At 39.1% G+C, this 27,921-nt stretch overlaps 2 protein-coding genes across 2 annotated transcripts in view; one reads left to right on the forward strand and one right to left on the reverse strand.

Annotated features, from left to right (window-relative positions):
• CDCA2 (cell division cycle associated 2) overlaps window positions 1–4,509 on the reverse strand; it is a 78,618-nt gene extending 74,109 nt beyond the window's left edge. The window contains exon 1 of the mRNA XM_063446266.1: window positions 4,458–4,509. The gene's annotated coding sequence lies outside the window, so the exon portion shown is untranslated. The remainder of the gene's footprint in view (window positions 1–4,457) is intronic.
• KCTD9 (potassium channel tetramerization domain containing 9) lies at window positions 3,967–24,866 on the forward strand. The gene is made up of 12 exons (XM_063448503.1): window positions 3,967–4,075; window positions 4,477–4,598; window positions 12,403–12,446; window positions 12,588–12,696; window positions 13,107–13,165; window positions 16,632–16,760; window positions 16,847–16,914; window positions 18,718–18,813; window positions 18,961–19,110; window positions 21,668–21,773; window positions 23,135–23,268; window positions 23,663–24,866. Exons 1-12 carry the CDS (start codon window positions 4,028–4,030, stop codon window positions 23,777–23,779), a joined length of 1,182 nt encoding a protein of 393 aa, XP_063304573.1. The 5' UTR covers window positions 3,967–4,027; the 3' UTR covers window positions 23,780–24,866.
• Window positions 24,867–27,921: the final 3,055 nt, after the last annotated feature.

Genomic DNA, 27,921 nt, shown 5'->3' on the forward strand with positions numbered 1-27,921 from the left:
AATAACAGCGTATATAAGAAACAGCAGAAATAGCAGTGTCAATATCTAGGTTAAAGCCTCTACCCTTGAAGAGCTTGCTGAGATTTCTGCGATGTCTGACGAGGGGTCTTCTCAACCACCAGCCAGTCCTGTCGAATTTTTTGCAAAGTTGACTGGGGCACAGATTTATGTATACCTACTGCCCCTCTACTTTCTTCAGCATTCTGATTTAACACTATGCCCCATTCCTTTAAGGTAGCCAAGCCTTCCTCCACATCCTTAATAATGGTCATTTTGCTGTTATTCCAAACCAGCAGCTTAGGCGGAAAACCCCATCTGTACTCCATTTTATGATCACGAAGTTGTTTGGTGATATAAGAGAACTCTCTCCTCCTGGCCAAGGTTGAAGCTGATAAATCTGCAAAAAGCGATATCCCATTGTATGGTGAGGGTAACGTTGAGACCTCTCTTGCTGCTTTCATAAGTGCCTCTTTTGATTTATATTGATGAAATCGCACAATTATATCCCTTGGGATGTCTGCTGTGAGGCGGTTCGGTCTCGGCAGCCTATGTGCCCTGTCCAGTTCCCACATGCTGTCCTTTAATGCGGGTACAAGCGCCAAACACATGTCCATAATATAGGACTGAATTTGATCTCCTTTAACAGACTCCGCTACCCCACGGAACCTTATATTATTTCGACGGGATCGGTCTTCCACTTCTGCTAATTTATGCCACAATTTGGCGTTCTCTTCCTCCAACTTATTCAGTTTATCTATCACCTTATTATGTTCAACACGTATCTCTTCTGTCCCCCTCTCTAGGCTGTCAGTGCGATCACCTATTTCTACCAATTCTCGATGTAGCGTTGATGTAATTGTGGAGAAATCTTCTCGAATAGTTACCCTCAGCTCCTGTAACATTAGCTTCAAGTACTCTTTAGTCACTTGCCCGTCATCCAAACTATTTTGTGCCTTGGAAGATTTAATTACCCCCTCCATCTGGCCCTCCTGCTGACCCTCTGGATCCGGAGATTGCGTTCTGGGCTGGGAGTCCTCCAAAGTATCATCTTGGGATTGTTTTTGGCGTTCCTTTTTGCTATACCTTGTTGTATCAGTTAGTTTAGTTTGTTTAGCTGGAGACATAATCAGTTTTGCTAGAGTTTCTGCAAGTTTTCCCAAAATGTCCCAATCACTGCCCCAATGTAACAATGTAACACTGTAACAGAGTATGGCAGAGTAGCACTATAGGACTGTAGCAATGTAACAGTGTAACAATGTAGCACTATAGCACTTTAACTCTAGCTGCTATGTGGCAATGTAGCAATATAGCAATGTAGCAAGCAATGTAGCAAGCAGTATAGCAAGCAAGCATACATGCGATGTAGCAGTCTGTTAGCAGTCTGGTAAGTGCTGTTTGTATTACCTAACTCCTAGGACTCCAACCTTTGGACTCACAGTTCTCCGGTCTCACAGTTCTCTAGTCTCCGGTCACAATTCTCCGGTCTCACAGAACACTGGTCTCGCAACAGCTCTCCCCCATTTATCTCTTCTCACTGCTACACTCCGGTTAATCTCCTGGCAAGCTTGTGGCAGGTTTTATCAGCATACGGTAAAGTTGCTTTGAGAAAAAAAAAAAAACCGGTGAAACGGTGGAAGCCGGCGGTATAACCGGCAATATAGCCGGCAGTGTACCTGTGCGGGTTTTGTGAGATTTTAGTGAGTAAAGGGTTGCCCGGCCAGAGGACAGTTTGGACGACTTAGAGGGACTTAGAAAGCTTAGGGGTCTTGGGGGCTTTCGAGGGCTTTATCTCTATCTGAAAGTGAATTTTAGCGATGTTTTCCTCGCTTCAATGGCTCTACAAACGGAGCACTCACTCCATGCGTCCGTCTACGCCGGAAGTCAGGCACGCCCCCCTATATTTAAGCTCGCGCTATCTAACAAGATATACACTTTACTAAAACAATCGTTAACACATTTACAATTCCCAACTAAACTATTGGCCAGTACCTTGAATGGACTACCTAAAAACAATCTACATACGTTTTGGTTAGCCACACTGCCCAATCACCACATATATAGCGAGCTAGAGGACCGAATTTACACAGACGCCTCTTAGTCGCACTATACAACGAGCTAGAGGACCGAATTTACACAGACGCCTCTTAGTCGTACTATCAAAAGTCTAGTGGGTTCCAAATTTACACGCCTTCCCACTTAGCCCAGATAGGATGAGAACTAGCGAACCGAATTTACACAGACGCCGCTTAGTCTCCCGGTCCCTCCGACCTAGCGAACAAAATGTACACCCTAGAACGCTAGTCTAGACAAGACACCGGTGTCCGGCTAGGGCTTATTTTACACCAGAGCGCCCTGCCTGACTAACAGAATCAAACGGTCTGACTAAAGAGCGTTCGATCGAGCGGTGCGCCTTCGCTCCTTCCCTCCGACAGAGGGGGCAGATACAGATTCAAAAACCCCTTTGGGCCTACCGCACAATCGGTATACCCCTAGCGGGTCCTGCCGTCTAAAACAGCAGTTGTCTTACCTCCTCGTTCCTGAACCTGAGTTCACACTCATCGACGGGGACACCCCAGCACTTCTCACGTAGAGGCCGATGATCTCCTGGACAACAGACCAGTGGCGCCGAGACGAAGGGAGGTCCACGCAGAAGTTCAGGGGTGCAGCCGTAGAGAACGTGGGCAAAGATAGACCGTCTCACGCCTCTGCCTCTCAGCTACCGTTAAACGATGAGCTTCCCGGCCAATGCACCAAATGATACCGGAGAAACTGACGGAAGCCAAGCACAGAGAGATGGACACAGGTTTCTTCAGGAAGGAAGAGATTCTTTATTGGATCACCGATCGGGACTCAGAGGGACTAATGTCACCAAAATACAGCAAATTCTGAGCCCCGGACAATAGTGCAGGCTCCTTATATAGGCATATAACTCCTCCCATATTAAGCTCCACCCGCACATTCTCTTAACCAATCAATACAAATAAGAATTAACTTCCTGTTTGACCGCATGGCTTGTCCAGCACAATGGAGGAGGGGGAATACTATATCCTGTATTCTTGCACATGCTCCGTACACTACTGATCGTATCTTGCCTCGTGCAACCAACTGATCGATACGTCAGCATATGCACGTACACATGCCACGTGGTAATCTCGGCCTACTAAATTTATTTTTACCGAGATTCCACCACAGTATGTGGTCAAAAAAAATAATAATCTTGCAACAGGGCCCATTGATCATTTGTTCAAATTCTGCACATGGTCACAAATCCATGATGAACTGTATCTGCCTTGAAAGAATCATGGGGCTTTATTTATTTATGATAACATTTTCATACTGTTAGGAATGAAATAGGTATGTTAGATTAAAAGTCCAATATAGAAAAACGTAAATGATTTCTCCACATCAGCCCAGCTATTTTGGGATTTTAATTTCCCCGGTCAATTTACAGAATTCCTGACAATTCTCAGTTTACTTAATAAGACCAATTCTTGGACATTGGTGTATTAGAGCTGCTTCATGTTTTCCCAAAACCATATTACATATTTTAAATATGTTTAACATTTACACATACCATTTCTATACTGTATTTATTTTCAGTGTCATCTACTGTATCATACACACATTTCTATTTTACTGTAAATTCATTGATAGATGTTTCATATGTGCTCCTTTTATAAAGTTCCCTATACTGTGGGGTAAGTGCTTCCCAAAACACATATTCCATAACCATACAGAATCGTTATCATGCCAGTTTTGAAGATGGCTCAATATGAACAATTGAAGCCTGCGCATGCGCACAGCCTTTGTCCAATATGGGTTTGAGTGAGTTCACGTGTTTTGAGAAGGGCCGAAGCCAGGCCACGCCTTTCGTGTAAGTTCTCATATCTCCGCCCGCTGCCCTCGCATTGGTTCGCAGACCATCCAATACGTCCTGTGATTGGTCAACGCTGCCTGCTGTTACGTTCAGCTCCCTTTCCCTCTTCCGGGTCTGCTGCGCTGATTGCCCAGAGTTGAAGGAGAGAGTATGAGGAGAGTCACCCTGTTTGTTAAGGGAAGTGCCAGGCAAGGGAAGGTAAGTTGGCATGAAGGAGCCAGGGCGTGATATCAAAGCATTGACCGCTCAAAGCTGGCTGAGGATTCTTAGAAACACAGTCCACAACCTCAGAGTGCCAATTGTTTACACAGCATAATAAACAAAGGCTTAATCTGACTTTCATTTTACAAGTCACCTGGCTAAACATAGTTTGCAAAACTTACAGGAAACATCAATAAGGGACAGGCAATGTAATAATAAATTGTACTTTTTAAATAAATTTTATATATATGTATATATACTTCCTTTTGCAAGTAGGTTCAACAAACACTCTGAAAAAAATGTTTTATTTCCCCTGCAGTGATTGTGTACCCAAAACCTTGAAGGTAAAATAAATAAAAATGTAAATGCAATGACTCACCTGAGTTTTTGTTCTTCAGGTGCTGCCTGTCAATGGATCGCTTCCTAATCTGCTGTTTGTGGCCAGTGCTAAGTTTGGAATCCAAGCAACATGTTTATACAATGAGAGAGGTGGAGAGATAGATGACATTGACCTGATCAGGTACAGTGTTATGTTTGCAAAGCAGCGTGTATGTGTGAATATGCATACATTTTTTATCATTATTATTATTATTATCCCAGTGTCCCTTTTATATTTAATTCTATTAAAAATAATATCCCTAAGATACTTGATACTGTTACCTTCGGTGTTATTGAAAGCATCTTTCGATTGACTTGTACTTTTTAACATATACTATAGCAGATATTGACTACTTGAGATTGATGGCATCTTCGAATGCTGTGGTTTATTATTTTGAGTCTCTGTAGAAAGTAGAGTTACTTATTCTTTCACTAATAAAAAAAAAAATAGGTTGTTTCCTGGATAGGACTTAGTCTCCTGAATTGTGAGACTTAAATACCGTAGGTTACATTTCACTGAGGGAAATTCCCAAACTCACGTTCTTACACTTCAGGTGCTGTCAAGACCAGGCTTTGTTCATGCCAGTTATATCCAAATTAAAAGTGAGAACAAAAAGATCTGGTATGCCTAATGCAACACGCAGGAATGGGGGAGTTAGACTCTTGGGTAGTCGCTCAAAACTGGATATTAATAGGGTTTCACCTAAAAACCTATTGAAAGATAAAATGAGAGGTAACACCCTAAGTGCAGTGTACGTGATCCAGGAGCTGACTTGCAAAAATGGCTAAAACTAGAAATAGTAAAATTATAAAAATTATAATGTGCAAATAAATAATGAAAAATAGTGGTGGTGGTATAATAGTGGTATAAATATAAAAAAATATATATATAAAAAGGGTAGAAATACTTCAAAAAAGAACACTGGGATAAAGTGCAACAAGAATGTATGGTGTGTGTATATACCTTTAAGAACTGCTATAGGCAGAATATGTGGAATAAACACCAAATAATATACTTTTAGTAAAAAGATGTAAACATAATACAGCAGAAGAAACAGTATGTGCAAAAAACTGTTTCCTGCAGTGCAATATAATGGTGATATCGCTGTAAAGTGCCACTAGAACAAATAATTGAAATAGTAAAAAACTGGGTGAAAGTAAAAAAAGTTTATTTAAAATTTAAAATAAATATAGATAAAAATGTGTCCGGAATGATTACCAGCACAGTGGATGAGGGTATTGGAAGTCAGCCTCAAGGACCGGTCTGGATGGCTGTGGATGGTGTGAGCACTTTCCTTTTTCCAGCTGCCGGTAAAGAAGGCGTGCGTGTCAGACCTCGCTCTGAGAGGTGAGTGATGCAGAGCTCCCGGTCCGGGACTGACAAGGCTTCGCTGTCAAGTTGTTACACCACTAGCTGGAACATAGATGGAATCGGTAACCTGCTTGTTCAGTCTGACGCGTTTCGTGGGAGTCAGCCCCACTTCTTCAGAGACGGAATACAGTTTGGTGCTCAGATAACAGTTTAAATACACTTTCAATTAATGGATAATATGTATACAATTTGAGTGTTAATTGAACAATAAAACGATATGATACATCTTCAATGAACAAAGTAATATCAGGGGTGGCAATACAGAAATATCTTTCAATTCAACATAATTTAATAAAACGGACTTTAAATCAAAATGGCATGATTATTCTTCTATGATTCATATGAAAAGTAAAGTGTATGCAATAATTAATTAAATCAAGATATAGAGCAAAAATACCTTGTATTTACATTTGAAATGAAGAGTAAGTGATGACGTTTCCTGATACTAATGGAAATAAAAATGGAATTAACAAATAGATGTATATAAGAGGAAATCCAAGGATGATAGAAAGAATTTTGGGATAAAAATCCAAGATGAAAATAGAAATAGAAATAAAATTGAATAAATAAATACACACAGAGAAAGAAACAAATGGATACAATTAATATAAGAATAAGATTGAAGGGAGTAATATTGACCAGTGGTGTAAGTACATATATTGTACTCATCTGTGACATAAAATATAAAATATAGAGAATGTGATATGAAAATGAATAAGATATAGATGAAGATAAAAATAAAGATAAAAGGTAAATAGAAACCTATCTATATAAAAATACTTGTATTATAGTTATACTGAATTGTCCAGCAATATGAGTAATCTTAGTAAATAATAAATACATAAATAAAGAAATGGATGGATAACTATATAGATATATAAATAAATTAATAAATCAATGTCATCTGATGTTATTGCAGTCATTTAAAAAAAAAACCACAGAACTCGTACATGAATGCAAGTAATTGGAAATACTTTGCATAATAAATTAAAAACTAGACCTATTATAAATATAAATAGGATCATCCAACAATTATGAGATGTCTTAAAATAAGAGAATAAGAAAAAATAATAATAAACGGTATATAAATTAAAATTAAATGAGGAGGATATCGCTGCACCTATTGGTAGAGGAACTCTGATAAAAGAAAAAATAGGTGATTGGACTCTAAAATATAAAAATATAAAATAGACATATATGAAAAAAAAAAAAAGTCTATAAGAAAGCATTAAGTTCAAAGTCTACGTTGAGTCCTTTAGGGACAAGAGTCTCTAAATGGAAGATCCAACTTGCTTCTGTCTGGTCCAGATTTCTTTCCATGTCCCCTCCTCTCCAATGGACATTCACTTTTTCAATGGGTAAAAACCTCAATCCCGTAGGGTCACATCCATGGAATTCTTGGAGAGGTTATGTGTCTGCAGTCTTGTTTCAATGTTTCGGATATGTTCCGTGATCCTGGTTTTAACAGATCTTAGTCCGCCCCACATATTGTTTGGGACAGGGACATGTGATCAAGTAAATAACTCCTGCTGTATTACAATTCATATCTGTTTTCAAGTTATACTCTTTCTTGTTGGTTGAGGATGAGAATTTGGTAATCTCTGTTTCCAAAGAAGGATTATTTCTACATGCCCTACATTTAGAACATCTTCTGAAACCTTTAGAGGGTATTTGATCTTGGAGGTTAGATGAAGTTTTAATAGTGGGAGCCAGCATAAGCTGTAAGTTGGGCGCCTTGGTGAAGATGATCTGAGGTTTATTTCCGAGACATATGGAGAGTGCGGGGTCATTTCTAAGAATTCCCCAATGTTTCTTGAAGATCTTTTCTATCTTCTGGGATTGGTGACTGAATTTGGTAATGAAGGCAGGTGTCTGGTTAAAACTGTTCGTAGTCTTGATGCTATTTTTCAGGGTTTCTTCTCTTGGAATAGCTAGAGCTTTGTTCTTAGCTTCTGTTAGTAATGTTGTGGGATAGCCTTTCTCCCTGAATCTCTGTTGCGTCTCCTTCATTTGTTCCTTACAATCTTCCATTTTCAAACAGTTTCGTCAAATCCTCCTAAATTGATTGTACGGTATATTCTTAAGCCAGGTGTGTTTGTGGTGACTATTAAAAGGAATAAAACTGTTACAGTCGACATTTTTCTTAAAAGTTTTGGTGTGCAGTCTTCCTTCTTCGATGTAAATATTGAGATCTAAAAATTCAATTAGTTGTTGGGAGTGATTAAAAGTAAACCTAAGATGATACGGATTACTATTGAGGTAGATTTTGAACTGTTCAAGGGATTCCAAGTCCCCTTTCCAGATAAAAAAGCAGTCATCTATGTATCTCCGCCACACGGACAGATTGGCGCCAAATGGGCAGTGGTCCCATATGTACTCTTCTTCCCACTTGCCCATAAACAGGTTGGCGCGAATCTTGTCCCCATGGCGTTGCCTTCAATCTGGAGATAAAATTGATCCTGACACCAAAAATAATTGTGGGTGAGAATAAAAGCAACACACTGTATTAAAAAATCAATCTGGTCATTCTTCAGTTCTTAATATACCGCTAAGGAGTATTGTATAGCCTCGCATCCCTGTAGGTGTTCTATCACAGTATAAAGTGAGGTGGCATCTGCTGTTACTAAAATCATATCCTCTGTCCAATTAGAATTAGATAAAATATTTAGAATCTGTGTGGAGTCTCTCAAGTAAGACTTAAGACAGGAGACCATCTTTTGTAAATAATAGTCAACATACTCGGAGAGGTTGGCGGTGAGGGATCCAATTCCGGAAATGATCGGTCTGCCTGGGGGTTTGAAAAGTTGCTTGTGAATCTTGGGTAGGTGATAAAATACCGGTAACCTTGGAAACTGCATATAGAGGTATTTGTATTCCCTATCGTTGATGATGCCTCTATCCTTCCCTTGGTCAAGTATTTCCTTGAGTTCTTCTTGAAAGTGGGAGGTAGGGTCATGATCCACTTTGAGGTAGGTTCAGGTATCTCCCAATAGTCTATGATTTTCTTCTATGTAATCCTCAGTATTGAGGATAACCAGTCCACCTCCTTTATCCGCTGCCTTGATAGTTATGTACTCTGCTTTCATCAATCGTTTCAATGCGCCCCTCTCTATTTTTGTTAGATTGTCTTTCTTTATCTCCTTAGTGATCTTATGTCTGAATTCCTTCTCCACCATCTTCTCAAATACTTTGATTGAATCGGTTTTTACATGCTGTGGATAAAATGTGGATGTGGGATGTAGTTGAGTGTGTTCATAGTCCTGTGCTGTATCTGATTGCATACTGTGTTTGTCCATAACATTTTTTTTAATTGATACTTTACGTATGAATTTATGTAGGTCTATGTAGATGTTAAAATCTGGATTATTGGAGGTGGGTGCAAATTTCAACCCTTTCCTCAGGAGGGACATCTCATTCAAGTTGAGATTTCTATCCGAAAGGTTGAAAATATTTACTTCCTCCTTTTCTGTTGTATTGGGTCTTCTTGTCTTTCTGTTCCTTCTTCTGTGTCTCTTATTGTCTTCTTGGGGGGATCCTCCCCCTCACCTCTAAAAAATCATTCTCTGCATGGGTGTTGATGTTGGATTGCTGTATCTCGTTTGGTCTAGGTGATTTATTGGTGGAATCAGTCCTCCTGTCATTTGAGGAAGAGACCCTTGGGTTGGGAGTGTGTCGGTGGGAGTAGTCCTGTGATCTCCAGTTGTCATTCTGATATGAATGCATTGCGGGTTTAAAACGTTGTACATGTCTTCCCTGATATGGGTATTTCCTCTTTTCATGATAGTGAAGTTGAGGTCGTGAGTTGTTTCCGAAATCATGCCTCTTATGGTGGTATGGTCTGTTGTGTGTCCATTTATTGGAATAATTCTTTGTGGGACTGTTTGAAGAGACTAAAACATCCCTATAGGTGCTATGATGTTGAGGTCTCTTTTCCATTTGTTGTTTGCTGGGAGAATTATATCTTTGTCTTGGTTCCCTTTTCCAATTTCTTTGTGACTGAGTTCTGTAGTCAGCTTGATTTCTCTTGTTCTCTCTAATGTTGGATTCCAGATCTTTCACTCTTTTCTCCACCTGTTCTAATAGTTCTACAAACTCCCCATTTTCCACTAGGGGGCGGATTGAGGTTTTGAGTTCTGTTATTTCCAGGTCTAGTTGTGTTAGATCCTTCTTTTTCTCATTGATGAGAAACACCATTAGTAATAGGGAACCTTTGTCCAAGAGTTGGTCCCATTTTTTCAACAATGTTAAATCATGACGTTTATAGGTAGACCGTTTAAATAACCTTAAACCCTTTGGTACAATACTGTTATTAACATAGAAGTCTAAAGCCGCTATGTCCCACCATACTTGTACTTCCTTTTCCATTAATTTACCTAATTGGTAAATGAGGGATCTGATGTCATTCTGTTGTTTGGGGGGTTCTGTCGTAGATTCTTTAATGTTCTGGTCATCCTCATTAAAAGACCAAGTATCCAAGAGTATTTTTCTGTCCATTCGTAGGGAATCTATGTTTCTACTTAGAGCCATGGTCGTCCTCTAAAAACCCCAAATAGGTGAAATTAATTAGAAGTAAGAACAAAAAGATCTGGTATGCCTAATGCAACACGCAGGAATGGGGGAGTTAGACTCTTGGGTAGCCGCTCAAAACTAAAGTATTTTTATATAGATAGGTTTCTATTTACCTTTTATCTTTATTTTTATCTTCATCTATATCTTATTCATTTTCATATCACATTCTCTATATTTTATATTTTATGTCACAGATGAGTACAATATATGTACTTACACCACTGGTCAATATTACTCCCTTCAATCTTATTCTTATATTAATTGTATCCATTTGTTTCTTTCTCCGTGTGTATTTATTTATTCATTTTTATTTCTATTTCTATTTTCATCTTGGATTTTTATCCCAAAATTCTTTCTATCATCCTTGGATTTCCTCTTATATACATCTATTTGTTAATTCCATTTTTATTTCCATTAGTATCAGGAAACTTCATCACTTACTCTTCATTTCAAATGTAAATACAAGGTATTTTTGCTCTATATCTTGATTTAATTAATTATTGCATACACTTTACTTTTCATATGAATCATAGAAGAATAATCATGCCATTTTGATTTAAAGTCCGTTTTATTAAATTATGTTGAATTGAAAGATATTTCTGTATTGCCACCCCTGATATTACTTTGTTCATTGAAGATGTATCATATCGTTTTATTGTTCAATTAACACTCAAATTGTATACATATTATCCATTAATTGAAAGTGTATTTAAACTGTTATCTGAGCACCAAACTGTATTCCGTCTCTGAAGAAGTGGGGCTGACTCCCACGAAACGCGTCAGACTGAACAAGCAGGTTACCGATTCCATCTATGTTCCAGATAGTGGTGTAACAACTTGACAGCGAAGCCTTCTCAGTCCCGGACCGGGAGTTCTACATCACTCACCTTTCAGAGCGAGGTCTGACACGCACGCCTTCTTTACCGGCAGCCGGCAGCTGGAAAAAGGAAAGTGCTCACACCATCCACAGCCATCCAGACCGGTCCTTGAGGCTGACTTCCAATACCCTCATCCACTGTGCTGGTAATCATTCCGGACACATTTTTATCTATATTTATTTTAAATTTTAAATAAACTTTTTTTACTTTCACCCAGTTTTTTACTATTTCAATTATTTGTTCTAGTGGCACTTTACAGCGATATCACCATTATATTGCACTGCAGGAAACAGTTTTTTGCACATACTGTTTCTTCTGCTGTATTATGTTTACATCTTTTTACTAAAAGTATATTATTTGGTGTTTATTCCACATATTCTGCCTATAGCAGTTCTTAAAGGTATATACACACACCATACATTCTTGTTGCACTTTATCCCAGTGTTCTTTTTTGAAGTATTTCTACCCTTTTTATATATTTTTTATATATATATATATTTTTATATTTATACCACCACCACTATTTTTCATTATTTATTTGCACATTATAATTTTTATAATTTTACTATTTCTAGTTTTAGCCATTTTTGCAAGTCAGCTCCTGGATCACGTACACTGCACTTAGGGTGTTACCTCTCATTATATCCAAATTAAACCTATAATAATGTTCCAGATACTCTGCAGATCTGCAAATGACTGTTTATTCCATCATTTGAGAAATCTGTGATTTTTGTCAATAATCTGGTCTTTGTCAAGACTTGACAGACCAGATTGTTGGTTGAAACATTGCATGCAAGTGTCTGAGACATTATGTGTATTTATTTACTTAATAGTAAGAACATGGCTCAATTTTTTTTTTTCTTCTAAGTATGTGTCCTAACCCTGGCTGGCATTCATCCTTGATGTTGGCGCCTTACTTGACTACTTTTCTTTGCACTGTTTTAGAAATCTGGGCATGGAGCAATCAGAGCGAGATTTATGATGTTTAATTCTTATTTAGTTTATTTTATTAATGAGCCAGATCTGTAGTTTCAAACTTGATACATTTGCAATTTTTTTTAGAGATGCAATGTGTATAAAATTTATCATTTTTTCTTTCTCATTGTGGTGTTCTATTTGGCCCCCAGAGATGATGATGTTTTATACGTGTCCGGGGAAGAACCTCTTGCAGGTATGTCTGCTTCAGTCACTCATCAACGTTATTTGTATTTAATCTAACTTTCTCTTCCATTAACTTTTTGGCACTTCAGCCTTTTGGACTACACTTGTCACATTCATGTCATCTCATATATTTCCATACCTGTGTTCTTAGATCCAACAACTGATCCTATGAATGAGCCCATGATTATGGAGCCGCTAACTGGAAGTCACACAGACTGGCTGACGCTCAATGTAGGGGGACGTTATTTCACTACAGCACGGTCGGGTCCTTTTTATCTTCTTATCATTAATGCAAGAATTGCTAAGTGTTTAGTGGATTACTCTAGGATAAGTTGACATAACAGGTAACTGGCAGGGGGAAACTTACTAATAATGGATTGTGAAATGAAGAATGATTTGTTTAGATTATCCGTGAAAACATGTGAAATTACTACTACCACGATAAAGGAAGGAGCTCCAAATATTTCCATTAAATGGCCTTGATTGTTCTGTTTTTTGCTTCATCTAACATGTTAATATGCTGAATCCAATTGGTTTATTAAGTGAATTGAAATCTAAACTGCAGTCTTTTGGTGAAAATAACCAAGCTTATAATATAACAGAACTTGAACATAATTCATTAAATGGTCCACTGTGAATAACCTTTATCTTGCTTTATTTCTTCCTATAGGAGCACTCTGGTCAGTAAGGAGCCAGACAGCATGCTGTCTCACATGTTCAGTGACAGAGGTTTGTTGCACCGATTTTCTAAACAAGTGTGTCCATTTGATAGTAAATCAGAATCTATCAGGTCACCAACCCTTTGAGTGCAGTGTACAGAGGCAGTTAATTTCCCAGTGTGGTATAGGTGAACAGGCTGCAAGTATTCAGGTCACCAGGTGGCAATATATCTCTGAATATTCTGCTGTGTAACTCGGTGAAAAGGTTGTTAACCAGATTAGAGAGACTGCAGGTCCAGTTAGGCATAATAAGTGTTAGAAGTCATTAGCCCCCCCCCCCCCCCCCCTCCCCTCCCAAAGTTTGGGAACAGTTACTAAGGGAGCAATTTTTAGGTACATTCTGCTGGCTAGCAGGAGATGGTTGTAACCTTATTTAAACAGAGCTCTCATCACCTCTTCAAGCCATTTGCTTAAATATGTTTGGTGCTTTTTAAAGACATAAATAATCATAATAATGGGTTGCATGTAGAGTTGAGTAACCCAAACTGGCACTTTAGGATTTTCCAGGAAGCCCCTGGCTCTTGCCCAAAGAATCTATCTAATTACAAAGATAAAAGGGATCTTTGTAGCATCAATATTGCAGACATAATCTGGATATCTGCAGTTTATCAAAGATAACTTCCCATGTTATTTCCCCAGGGTGCACTGTACATAGAACTCACTTCTTGGATGTGGCAGTACTAGTACACTCATTGAATCTTAAACATAAAAACTTTTGTGAACTGTTCAGGATTTTTCGTGTTGATGAACTTAGACTTCTCAAAGACCTCATAGGGTCTAAGTTGTTGCCTATTGGTGGCCAAATAAAGGGTTTGTAACAAACTTTGGCAATGGAATCATCTTATGAGGGGTAAATGTGAAGTCCCCAGCCTTGAGTGCTTTCAATCAAATTGATTTTGCAACCGTTTGGCACATGGAAGTTGTTAATGGATTTTGTTTTGTAATTTATATTTGATACATGAAGAAACAGCATTATTGGTAACCGCTTACAAATGTAATACAGTTAATTAATATTTACTTTCTTCACTACCTCTATATTCCAATTGCCTACAAAAATATAATACTTAAAGGGACTGTAAATCAGGGTGTGTACTAGCAGTAAATTGTCATGATTTGGAAAAACTATTTTTTTTTTCATTAAAATGCTAGTCTTAGATTGGAGAACTGTTCCATCACAATTATTTTGGACTGCCGTGTGTAGATCTGAATTTTTTTTATAATTACTTCAGTTCATATTTAATGGATAAACCTTTTCAGTGTTGAGAGTAACTCCTTCAGTTCATTCATACAGACAAATACAGTATCTCACAAAAGGGAGTACACCCCTCACATTTTTGTAAATATTTTATTATACATTTTCATGTGACAACACTGAAGAAATTAAACTCTGCTACAATGTAAAGTAGTAAGTGTACAGCCTGTATAACAGTGTAAATTTGCTGTCTCTTCAAAATAACTCAACACACAGCCATTAATGTCTAAACCGTTTGCAACAAAAGTAAGTACAGCCCTGAGTGGAAATGTCCAAATTGGGCCCAATTAGCTATTTTCTCTCCCCGGTGTCATGTGACCCGTTAGTGTTACAAGGTCGCCGGTGTGTTAAATTTGGTGTGATCTCTCTCATACTGGTCACTGGAAGTTCAACATGGCACCTCCATGGCAAAAAACCCTCTGAGGATCTGGAAATAAAAAGAATTGTCGCTCTATATAACGATGGCCTTGGCTATAAGAAGATTGCCAAGACCCTGAAACTTAACTGCAGCATGGTGGGCAAGACCATACAGTGGTTTTACAGGACAGGTTCCACTCAGAACAGGCCTCGCCATGGTCGACCAAAGAAGTTGAGTGCACGTGCTCAGTGTCATATCCTGAGGTTGTCTTTGGGAAGTAGACGTATGAGTGCTGCCCGCATTGCTGTAGAGGTTGAAGGGCCTCCACCAGCCTGTCAGTGCTCAGACCATACGCCGCTCACTGCATAAAACTGGTCTGCATGGCTGTCATCTAAAGATGAAGCTCGCAAACGGTTTGAAGGAGACTAAGGACATGGATTACTGGAACCATGTCCTGTGGTCCAATGAGACCAAGATAAACGTATTTGGTTCAGATGGTGTCAAGCATGTGTAGCGGCAACCAGGTGAGGAGTACAAAGACAAGTGTCTTGCCTACAGTCAAGCATGGTGGGAGTGTCATGGTCTGGGCCTGCATGAGTGCTGCCGGCACTGGGGAGCTTTAGTTCATTGAGGGAACCATGAATGCTAACATGTATTGTGACATACTGAAGCAGAGCATGATCCCCTCCCTTCGGAGACTGGGCCACAGGGCAGTATTCCAACATGGTAACGACCCCAAACACGCCTCCAAGACAACCACTGTCTTGCTAAAGAAGCTGACGGTAAAGGTGATGGCCTGGCATCCTCAAACAGATGGTGGGGGAGCACAAGGTCTCCAACATCCACTAGCTCCATGATGTCATGGAGGAGTGGAAGAGAACTCCAGTGGTAGTGGCAGCTCTGGTGAACTCCATGCCCATGAAGGTTAAGGCAGTGCTGGAAAATAATGGTGGCCACACAAAATATTGACACTTGGGGCCCAATTTGGACATTTCCACTCAGGGGTGTACTCCCTTTTTGTTGCCAACAATTTAGACTGTAATGGCTGTGTGTTGAGTTACTTTGAGGGGACAGCAAATTTACACTGTTATACAGGCTGTACACTTACTACTTTACATTGTAGCAGAGTGTCATTTCTTCAGTGTTGTCACATGCAAAGATATTATAAAATATTTTCAAAAATGTGAGGGGTGTACTCATATTTGTAAAATACTGTATATAGTTAAAGGGAAACTCCAGTGCCAGGAAAACAATCTGTTTTCCTGGCACTGCAGGCCCCTTCTCCCTCCCACCCACCCCAATCCCTGGTTGCTGAAGGGGTCCCACGTCGCTGCTTCTTCCGCCGCTCCTCCTCTGTATTACGTCGGCCGGTGGGCGAGACTGATCCCACCCACCGGCCGGGGAGACCTAATACACATGCGCGCCAATGCCGCGCATGAGCATTAGAGCTCCCCATAGGAAAGCATTGAAAAATGTTTTTAATGCTTTCCTATGAGGAATTGAGCGACGCTGGAGGTCCTCACACAGCGTGAGGACGTCCAGCGACGCTCTAGCACAGGTTTTCTGTGCTTCGATGCAGGAAGTGCCCTCTAGTGGCTGTCCACTAGACAGTCACTAGAGGTGGAGTTAACCCTGCAAGGTAATTATTGCAGTTTATAAAAAAACTGCAATCATTACACTTGCAGGGTTAAGAGTAGGGGGAGTTGGCACCCAGACCACTCCAATGGGCAGAAGTGGTCTGGGTGCCTGGAGTGTCCCTTTAAATTAGAAATTGCTTCCAGTTTAGTTATTTAGGCATTTTTTGCAATTTTCTGAATCCCCCAAAATACTTAGTTTAGAAGATAACTCATAGTATTTTATTTTTAGAAGCCTGGGGGAATAAGCGTGATCACAGAGGGGCGTTCCTGATTGATCGTAGTCCAGAATACTTTGAACCAATACTGAACTACCTACGTCATGGACAGTTAATTGTCAATGATGGAGTGAACCTGTTGGGTAAGCATTGCTTAAATTCCTGAATTGAGGAAGTCGCAGTGACTGGAAATTCAAAAAGTGTCTGACAAACTTTATTTTTTTTGCAGGGGTCCTGGAAGAAGCTAAATTTTTTAACATAGTTTCCTTGATTGAACACCTGGAGTTGTCAATAAAGGTTAGTTTACATCATCTTTAAACCATATGGTAGTTATGGTAGTGTATGAATGTATTCTATTATACTAAATAAGTGTGTGGTGTGTATTTTTTTTTAATAATATATAGTCTTATTAAAGGGACTGTTCAATAATGATTTAACGCTGTACAATGGGACTGTGCCAGGGAACTCAGTATGAAGTGTTTATGGTGCCTAGTGTGTCCCCTTAAGTAAACCCAATGTTCACTTTGACTGCATTGACAATCCTGTTCATGTCAGTTCTGCTATAGTGATTTGACATCTTTATGTTGTTCTCAACCACCTTTTTACCTCATTACAATGATACTGCCCACATGCACATTTCCTGATGTGTTTTTTTTTTTTTTTAATTCTTTATTTAATTGTGCATATAGGGTACAAATAGGCAAGCAATGCCCCAACAGCTATTGCTAGCTTATCAATCAACATTGGAAAACTTTTGTAGGCATCCAGTAAACATTTCCTGATGTTTAAAGGGGTGTCTGTATTATTTTTTTTTTTGTTTTTTTTTTTTTTTTTAAATGAAACTTTCCCTTCAGATCTATATCGCTAAACGTACAAACTGCCCAACTGTTGCAGATGTATTATCAGGAGTAGTAGGTCTTGAGTTTGTTTGGTGGCTTTTTTTTTTTTCTTTCTCTTTGTGTTTGTCATATTTTTCCATATAGAAGACTTCCTCTTGTAGCTTGATATGTAGTGCAAAAAATGTTGTAGAACTAGTGCAATAATTTTTTTTAAATTTTTTTTTTTTTAATCAATATAATTGTAACACCGTAGGCACTGTAACCACACATCATTTAAGTGTTATAGTGTCTCTTGTCCCCTTAATTTTTGAGTGAATTAATGCTGCACAAGTGTCTGCAATCTGATTGCAGCCCAACTTCTATGTGCTGTTCATGCTTAATTAGGAAGAGTTGCTCAAACAGCCATGGGCGTGGGGGTTTAGTTGATTGTCAACTGACTTATCTCAGCCTCTCACAACTGCCCATTGCTGGTGTGGGTAAGGAAGAGTGTAGTCTCTGCCTTAGCCACACCTCCAGTATGGGCCAGGCTGTGGGTGGCAAGGGACCTTCATTTAGTATTCTATATTTCAAAAGCAGTTTAACACTGAATTAAGGCACAATGCCAGGGAATTCCAGGTACTATAACCAATTTAGGGAAATTAAAAATTAAAGCTCTGTAGAGCTGCCATTTAACTGTCAGTATTATTTTTAAGTAATTTAAAAGGTAAGAAAGATTTTACTTCTAATAATTTGGATCTGCTATCATACATTACATTCTGTCCAACGTGTTTTTGTTTTAAACTCGTACAACTCACGGATGGGGAGACTTTGTATTTTATAATCACACATGCATCTTCTACATCAGATTAATTTATATATGGATCTATGTGAAATTTTAAAGATTTATTTGTCATCTTCCTGTTAAAATAAAACTATTAGAGGAACTTTTCAAATTAAGAGGAAGTATAAGCACTCTAACCTGTAAATGACCACATCATTAGTGTGGCTTTTTCTATTCTAAAATGCATGCTGGTATTTTAATTCTCTTGTAAAAAAAAATAAATCTGAAATTGTATGATTGGAGAGGTTTTATTTACAGTATATAAAATGTCAGTTTAGGCTCCATTCTCCACTTTAGGTAATATCTGCTGCTCTCAAAGCAAAGGGGGGAGGGGGGAGGATCAGTGTAATGTAAATAAGTTAAAGGACCAATTGTTTTGATAACAGAAGATAAATGGGTTTTTTTTTTTCTTCTGTTTTAAAAAAAAATGTGTCTCTACAGAATTCACAGCCAGCAGACGATCACTCTCCCATCTCTCGTAAGGAATTTGTGCGATTTCTTCTTGCTACTCCAACAAAATCAGAACTGCGATGTCAGGTAAATGGCAAATACATCTGCTGTGTGATAAGGAGCTTCTATAATTCTATCTTCAGTGATTTAGACCTTGATAGAGCTTTGATAAATGTTTGTTTCTTCTAATGAAAGATGACAAAAACACAATCTTTATGCCTCTTCCTTTTGCAGGGTCTGAATTTTAGCGGAGCTGACTTGTCCCGTCTGGACCTGCGATATATAAATTTCAAGATGGCAAATCTAAGTCGCTGTAACCTTACTCACGTCAACTTGTGTGGAGCTTGCTTGGAGCGTGCAGACCTGTCTGGATCTGTGTTGGATGTAAGGAAAGCCCCATAATAAATGTTAGCAAGCCACTATTGTTGGGGTACTGGACATGTTGTCCCCCTCCCCATTACTGAAAATTACCATAATTTATACAGTCTAATGTATTCCATGACAGTTGTAGAATCTGCTCTCTAAAGTAATGTAGAAGGAATTTGGGGTACTTCTATAAGGGCTTGACATCTATTAACTGGATTAGAAACACCAAGGGGGGCGGGGCCGGGCCGCCGAGCTGAACAGCAGCCATCTTCCTCAGCTCCAGTCCCCGCTCCGTAAAATCGACGATATAGGGCCAAAAGAGCCCTACTAACAACCAGATACCGCTACACTCATCTGTGGGAACACATCAGTGGCCGGGGGATCCCGGCCCCGGAGCTGCAATACCGGAGGATTGGGCCCGCCAGCACCTCAGGCCTACCTCCACGCTTCACGACGACGACAAGCTACACGCAACAGAGGAGGAAAAGGCCGGCCCGCTTTCAAGCAAGCTCATGGCCCTGCAGGGCATGTAACTGCCGACGGACAGAGGCCCCGCCCCGCTCCCCCCCTCCCCTTCTTCCCAGACGATGGGGTACACAACAGCCAAATGACCGGAACTGACCAGGAACCTGACCGCAGCCTAACTCACAGCCAAAGATGGCGCTCTCCCTGCCACATCTATAACATGCGCACTCAACCTGGAAGTGGCGGTATGCAGGATCGCACTCACATGTAGGATTGCAGCGCGGGGGCCTCGGGCCCTGGGGGACCGATGCCCCGGAAAGTCTACCCACTGGATGCATGCTACCCTCGACCTCCGGGTTTGTGGGGGGCCTGGGAGGACTTGTCCCCAAAGCCGTGAGCCCGGTGGAGCCAGTCTGTGTGGAGCAATGGAGTACCGGTGACCGTAAGTGAAACACGGCGGATCCAAGTATGTGACCGGAGCTGGGAGAGACATTGGAGGGAGTGATGCCTCTGAAGGTGCAGGAGATGGATGGGCCATGGACCTTAGGTTAAGCATTCGTCAGTCGACTAGTTTAACCGCTCTATATAACCTTGTTATAAAAATACGCTGTTAACGCTACAATTGTTATATATGGCCTATCGCTTAAACACAGCACAAGGATACGAGCTGAGACACACATTGTACGTAAAGATAGACTGTTGGTTTACACCTACCTGTCATGGACGGCCATGCGTGAATGGGGGGGGGGGGTGTGACTTCACGTAGGCCCTTTCCCTTTTTATGTCTCCCCCTTTTGGAAGGAGGGAACAACTTTGTTAGTGACTACTACAACTTATCTAACACTTTAAAATTACACAGAGGTTTCTACTGACTTAGGCTAACAAATCGAGGACGTTGACATAGACCGAGTAGGCTGGATATTCTAGATAGACACCTTAAGATGTAATAGGCTCTGTTACAATGCCTAAATGTACCGTCTTACTATTATGAGCCAACAGCACCCAGCAAACAAAACATAATTAATCCCTGACTACATGTAACAGAACGCAACGGAACCTCTCACTTTTACCTCCACCAACACCAGAACACCTTAAGGACACATGACGGAAATATTCTGTCATGATTCCCTTTTATTCCAAAAGTTGTGTCCTTAAGAGATTTACAGGACCTTGGCAACGCATATTTAGGTTGTGTGTGTTTATTTATTTTTATTTGTTTTCTTTTAAGGGGGGGAGGGGTAGGATCTCCTTATGGAAGAAGACAGGTTTTACTGACCTTAAACAGAGAACAGGAAGGTTTAAAAGACCTATACAATCTGATGTTCTCTTAAATGGACACTCTAAGCCTCATTGCTGTGTTTTATAAGAGATGAACCCCTGTCGACTTGATTTGGTAATACTTTTTTTTTTTTTTTTTTTTATAGCTATAAACCTCCCAGTAACAGGCATTCGCATACTCCTAAAATCCCAACCTCCCCAGACGGGGAAGAAACATGCTAAATATTATTGCACATCAAAGTATAAAAACCCCTTAATCCACTAAAAAAAAAATATTTTTTAATTCAAATTAATGTTAAAATTACAGCTGGGGCGGGAAATGTGTTGTATTAATGCTGACCTGTTTCTTGCCTTTAATGGCATGTTTAGATGTTAAATTTGAATATATTTTTCCTCCTTGATCAAGGTATTTTTCTTTCTTGATGGGAAAGACCTGACCACCAAGCCAAGTTCAGTAATGAAACTTCTGCCTAGGCTCCTCGGCACAGGACTAATATTAGTTAATCTGATTTTATGAGATGTATTGGTGTCACTGCTGTTAGTATTTGGGAATTGAACTGGGAATTGTAGAGCACTGAAAAGGGAATTGTGACATTTTAAGACAAAATAGCCATATTAGAAACATTCTCTCAAGGCTATTGTTTCAGCCATACCACCTAGCCCTGAAATTGATTTCATTGTCAATTGCTGGTATATTCAACCCCACATGCATGAGTATGTACAGGTGTAAAATCAAGGAGCTGCACCCATATGCTGGGCTCAATGTGATGGATTCATAGGCAGTACTGTTGCTGTCCTCTTTCAGGCAACTGTTTATGTCTTTACTTTACAGGGAGCCAATCTCCAGGGCGTGAAGATGCTATGCTCTAATGCGGAGGGTGCCTCATTGAAAGGCTGTGATTTTGAAGACCCATCTGGCCTGAAAGCAAATTTAGAAGGTGACAAACTAAAACCCTGTCATGCATGCTACACCTTTAAAGGAGAAATATGTTTGTGTTAATTATCTTCTCTGATTTGTTTTATTCTAATTTCTAATTTTTTTTTTTTTTTTTTTTGCGCTTTGTTTTCTTTGTGTGTATCTATCTACCGTAATCTGTCTGTCTTGTATCTAATGGTAGTACTAAACAAGAGCCTCTTTGCAATTACAGGTTCCAAATTTGGCCGCTAGAATACATTTGTACTATCGTTTTGTTTCTCAAGCAATCCTTTAAAGGAACACTATTCACCCAGACCATGTTTTTGCAATGCAGTGGTCCTGTCCGTTTAACCCTGTAATCTAAAACTGGGTTAAATCCGCCTATAGTGGGGTGGACAGAAGGAAATGTGTAGTCCCAAAAATATTTGTTCTTTTCAGAACTAAGGATTCCCATTAAGCGTATAGATTTTAATTTTTCACTGTTTGCACCCAAGTGAATAATTCCTGAATTCTAGATTGGCAGGTCATGGTAGAATGCAAACTGGAATACTTAAAGGAACATTAGTCACCAAAACAACTTTAGCTTAATGAAGCAGTTATGGTGTATAGATCATACTCCTGCAGTCTCACTGCTCCATTCTCTGCCATTTAGGAGTTGAATCACCTTTCTCTTTTTTGCAACCCCAGCCACACCTCCTCTGGCTTACACAGTTTACATGGAAATAAATAGTTTCACTTTCAATCAGATGTAACTTTAAAGTTTTTATCTCCTGCTCTGTAGAATTAATTTTAATTACATTCAGGAAGCTCTTGCAAGGTTTAGAAGGCAATTAACAGAGCAGGAGATATGAAATTCAAAATTAAACCGTATTTTAAATACAGGAAGTATAAACATTAGTTGACTCTTTACAGGAAAAGTTTAGGAAGGCTGTGCAAGTCAAATGCAGGGGAGGTGTGGCTATGGCTGCATTAACAAAGTGATTTAACTTGTAAATGGCAGAGAATTGAGCAATGAGACTGCAAGGGCATGATCTATACACCAAAACTGCTTCATTAAGCTAAACTTGTTCAGGTGACTATATAGTGTCCCTTTTTAAAGCCTCCGAAACCGTTCAATCCTCTTTCTATTCAGAGAAGTCCATGGCTTTGTTTGAGTGAGCCCACTTTTTATCTGTGAAGTTGTGTATATGTATGCTGAGGGTGCGTAGATGGAATGCCATTAGCTCTGCTTTAAAGCAATTTAATTATTACATTAAAGTAAATAATTGTGTAAACCTTTTTAGCAATTCAACATTACTGTTACATCTTAATTCATATGACATGCATATTTGTGGGACATGAATATAACACATGCAACTCTATTTCCCACCCTTTATACTCTAGGTGCGAATTTGAAGGGTGTTGATATGGAAGGCAGCCAGATGACTGGGATAAACCTTCGGGTTGCAACCCTGAAAAATGCCAAACTGAAGAATTGCAATCTGCGTGGCGCCACATTGGCAGGAACTGACCTGGAGGTGAGAGAACAAGCTTGGAGATAAGGTGGTGGTTATAAAAGGAAGGAAATTCAGTCAAAGGTAAATCTGGTCACTGTTTGAGAGAGCTGAACTTTTGCTTGGAGGGTGCATTTTATGGCAAAGAGAAGAAACAAACTGTATTTGTAAGTGGGAGAGGAGAGGGGAATGAACTTTAAGATCAGAGTGTGGAGACAGAACAGACTGGAAGTTGTTGACTTGTACATGAGGTGGAAAGGAGAAGAAACTGATATTGAAATGTAATGAAAGTGATCGGGCCCTGCAAAGTTATAGTACAGGCTGAATTAAAGAGTGCATATCTGAAATAATCAGACCTTCATTATTGTTTGTTCCTTTATAACCCACGTTCTGTTTGTTTTTATATTTTCTACTCCAGAACTGTGACCTTTCTGGGTGTGATCTGCAGGAAGCCAACCTCCGCGGTTCCAATGTCAAAGGTGCCATATTTGAAGAGATGCTGACCCCACTGCACATGTCTCAGAGTGTTCGATAGACACAATGCTTGTTGGTTTATCACACAAGCCCCTGACATCAGATAATGTGAGAGGAGGAAACTGATATATTTATATATTTTTAGTTAACCAGATCAGTAATCGTTCCAAGCTTTCACTGATTTACTGCAAAAAGAAACTCCTCCATTGCATTATTCTGCACAGCAGATGGGTGCCTTCTAGTGTACACAAATGGGTGAAAGATACTTGTGTTCACATGTCTCCTGGTGCTACCACTGTATCCACAGCACAGCTTGTTTGGGTCGGAGTGTCCTACATGTGTCACTTGATGGTGTAAATAACTGAGTTGGTATTTTATATGCAAATTGGTGTACTAGGTACACGTTCGCGGACATACATAAAAGCACAGGAGTATTATGTGGTTACAATGGTTTAAACTGGTTGGCTACAGACTGTTCTTCGTTAAAATTGACAGTGCCGTTTCATCACGGGCAGACAAGATTTTTAAAAGAATCTTCCCTTAACTTCCCTGGCATTCTGTATCCGAATGTCACCTGACATCCGATATTTTGTCCACACCTTAGTAGTAAATGAGCTTGAGCATTTTTTTTTTTTCAAGCTTCGTACATGTATTGGAAGATTATAATGATATGGTGATTGGAATATACACATGAGTGCAAACACAAATACCATGGGGCAGGGATGAGCTGTCACTGGCTGTCCAGTTGCTGTGGAAAGTGACTCCCACTGCTCTCAGCCTACAACATCAGCAGTGTTAATGGATGCTAATCCCTGCTGTATGCTCACAACAGCACAAATTGTTTCACGCATGTTTTTAAACATATTGATTAAAAAGCCATTTTATTTAAATGCACTCTGTAACAATGCATTCTGAGTGCACTCACTCGCACTGATCTGCTTGCTTTTACCAGTGGTTATATAATGGGGTTCGATCTATATCCTGACGGCTTTCAATAGTTAAAATCTATTTATCTTGCATTATTCATATTTGCCAGCAATATACCTGGCACAGTGTATAAGTGATGACAAATTGTGTTCTGTAAAGGGCACACCATACATTTTTAGGATGACCGGTGCCTTTATAAGTAGCATCAGCTGATCCTGTGTTCTAGAGAGAAGATTCCAAAGCTAAACTGATCTTCTCTTACCAGGACACCCAAGCTCTGTATAACGAGATATGATACCCGTCTCTAGTGTTGCCTCCTGCATTGCTGGTGGCAGTTGCTCCATGTCATCGGCAGCAAGGAGGTTTGAGTGCCTTATTGCACTGTCACAGCTGCTCCTGAAGGAAGCTTTCAGTTATGCAAAATGACAGTACAAAGTACTGAACTGTTATCCCTCTTAACCCTATACACAATAAATATTTTTTTTGTAAGTTAATGGCATGTTTTGTTTTTGTGTGTGTTTTTAAGGTATTTTATCTTGTAATATTCCTGCTTAATGTTATTTATGTAAGAATGCATATGTTAAAAATCTGGGTTAAAGTATACCTTTCATCTGCAGATGTGTAAAAGGCAAGGTTAACTTCCATCTATAAGGAAGATTAGGTATGGAGGTTAAAACCAGATTATAGGAAAACGTTACCAGTGTTCCTCAGTGGATTATTTGGTGTTGAATCTAGCCCTGGTTGTATCAAAGTTGGAAAGCATGATTTCTTTTGATTTTTTTTTTGGGGGGGGGGGGGTGTTTTTCATGCACAAAATGAAAATAAAAAAATGTAACCAAAAGTATGATCAAGGGTCTCGAGTCCCAGTGTTACTTCCATACATGTTTACACAGTCTACTAAATGATGTCATCTGCCCTCTGTAGCTAATGGCCACCACATGTCCCAAATTGATTAGCACTTGGTCTTTTGCCCAGATAACAATAACTGTTAATGTGTGGCTTTTAACAAGAAAAATACACAATCTCTAAATCATTAAATTACTCTTTCAATTATCTGGATTAAGCAGCAGGGGTTTGGAATACTAAGTAACACTGACACCCCCACCTGTATGTTCTGGTGTATAAATATATTGTAGTCACTGAATAGTTTGCCATTTCAGAAGATCTTGTGCTAAATTACCATCCACTGCCAACCCAAGCCAGGTAATGCATCAAAATATCACTTTTGATATTTATTTATTTTGTCTGTCTTTGTTTGGAAAAAAAAAAAAAAAAATATATATAATTTTTTATTTTCCCATCCCATTGTACTGTGCTATGGAATTGTTGGCACTTTATAATTTTTTTTTTTTTTTTTTAAACCCTTCTGTGTTGATGACAACATCCAGGCAACCTTTCACCATTGTGTGGATTGATAAAGACACCCATAGTGTTGAAACGTTAAATAGAGATGCATTTTACAGCTTATTTTATATTTCTTCCAATGCTATTTAGCATGGGACCAGACCTCTGCACTCTCTTGAGGATTCTTTAAATAGTATATGTGTTAACATGTATCGTTCATATTTTACAATAGGCACTGCTCTTGTACTACCGAGAGCGGCTAAATTTGAGATGCACTTAATGCCATCCATATTCATACCATGAAAAATGTATAGCCAGTTAGAGGATATCAGCCATGTAATTGAATAAATCTGAAGAATATTTTTTTTATTATTAAATAAAAACATAATTAAACAACATGTTTTATTACAGCACAAAGATCGACTCCTCACTGCAACAAATCATCCCTTGCTGTACTTGTCGATTTGATTACTTTTGCCTAATCAAATCTTTATTTTAGAGATACATTCATACATGTTTGGCAAATGCAATCCAGTGTTCCCCATATAGTCGTATCAGAAGCACATCCAGCTTCCACATACTCTGGTTGGTGATGCTGTACATAAAATAGGTTCAATTACTATTTGAGGCCTGAGCCTCTAGTAGTTGGTTTTATGATTGGCATGAAACTTTAAAACTGTTTTCGAGGTAGCATTTAGCCCTCAATCACTTTTACATACGTGTGGTGCAGGTACTCATTTTTGAGACTTAATTTTCTAATTCTGCTGTTTTATTCTAAAAATTTATATCAAACACCTGCCGATTCACAACATTGTGAGCATCATTTTTTTATATTTTTGGATAAACTTTTCAGATTTTTTTTTCCCTTTCCCAAAATCCTGTAACAAGTTAATATCAACTTTTTTTTTTTCTTCTTCAAAATTTTAAACAATTTAAAAGTTTATCTAAAAATATTAATTTGAGGCATTACTTAGAGAGAAAACTGGACAATTGTACATAAAACCATATCCAGATATGGGTTCTCAGGTGTTACCTAATGCAGGTCCAAATAGACATCCCTTTCCTGTTTGCACCTCGCTGAGTGCTTTTGCAAGTACTTAATTTGGGTTTTAAAGGGAAAAATAAAAATCCTAACTATCTCTGCCTCTGTTAATAATAGAACAAAGAAATATGCCCCTCTGGTGTACAAATGGATTGCATTTGCCAAGTGTTAATAATAAATGGGTTTTGTGCCTCATTTTAAATTAAAATGAGTATTAATTGCAGTACCATAAAACAAACACTAGTGCAGTACTAATGCAAACTGTTGCGGTTCATAAAGCAGCAAAGCTGAAGGGGATCAATATTTCCTACCTAATCCAAGTCAGCATCACATATAGGTTAAGTGCCTCCCTCTCAGGTAATACAACCGTAATCTAAAATGAAAACAGTATTCTAAGAGCGTCGCCTCCCATATCTAGCAGTCTTTTGTCCCGTCCTCCAGCTGTTAGACAGCAATACACCTTTTTATTTTAAAGTTCGCCTTCTTTTAGTTTTTCACTATGTTACCGTTTGGAAGTTCAGCCTCTCTCCCCAGGAAAGAACCCATATACAGCACAAGCTGTTTGGGACTCCCTGGGTTAGAATCAATATGTTAGTAAATAGTAATTGAATATACTGGACCTCTCTGGATTGAATTATATATTTGGGGCTCTATTTGAGGTGGTAGGGATGTCTGCTTACCTTACATTGGTGTGCTCTGATTTTGTGGGTTTTTATCAATGTATAATTCCCTGATGAGTGAGCACCGTGCAGCAAAGTTGTGCCTGTTGTCTAAATATACATAGGGATTAAGGAGAAAGCGCAAGTAACATTTTCTTTTCTTTGTTGTCTAGATATTGTTTGCTCTCATTTTAAATAAATATTTAGTAAAGACTGGATGGTAATTTTCTC

This window comes from Pelobates fuscus, chromosome 3 (genome assembly GCF_036172605.1).
Source record: "Pelobates fuscus isolate aPelFus1 chromosome 3, aPelFus1.pri, whole genome shotgun sequence".
NCBI lineage: Eukaryota > Metazoa > Chordata > Amphibia > Anura > Pelobatidae > Pelobates > Pelobates fuscus.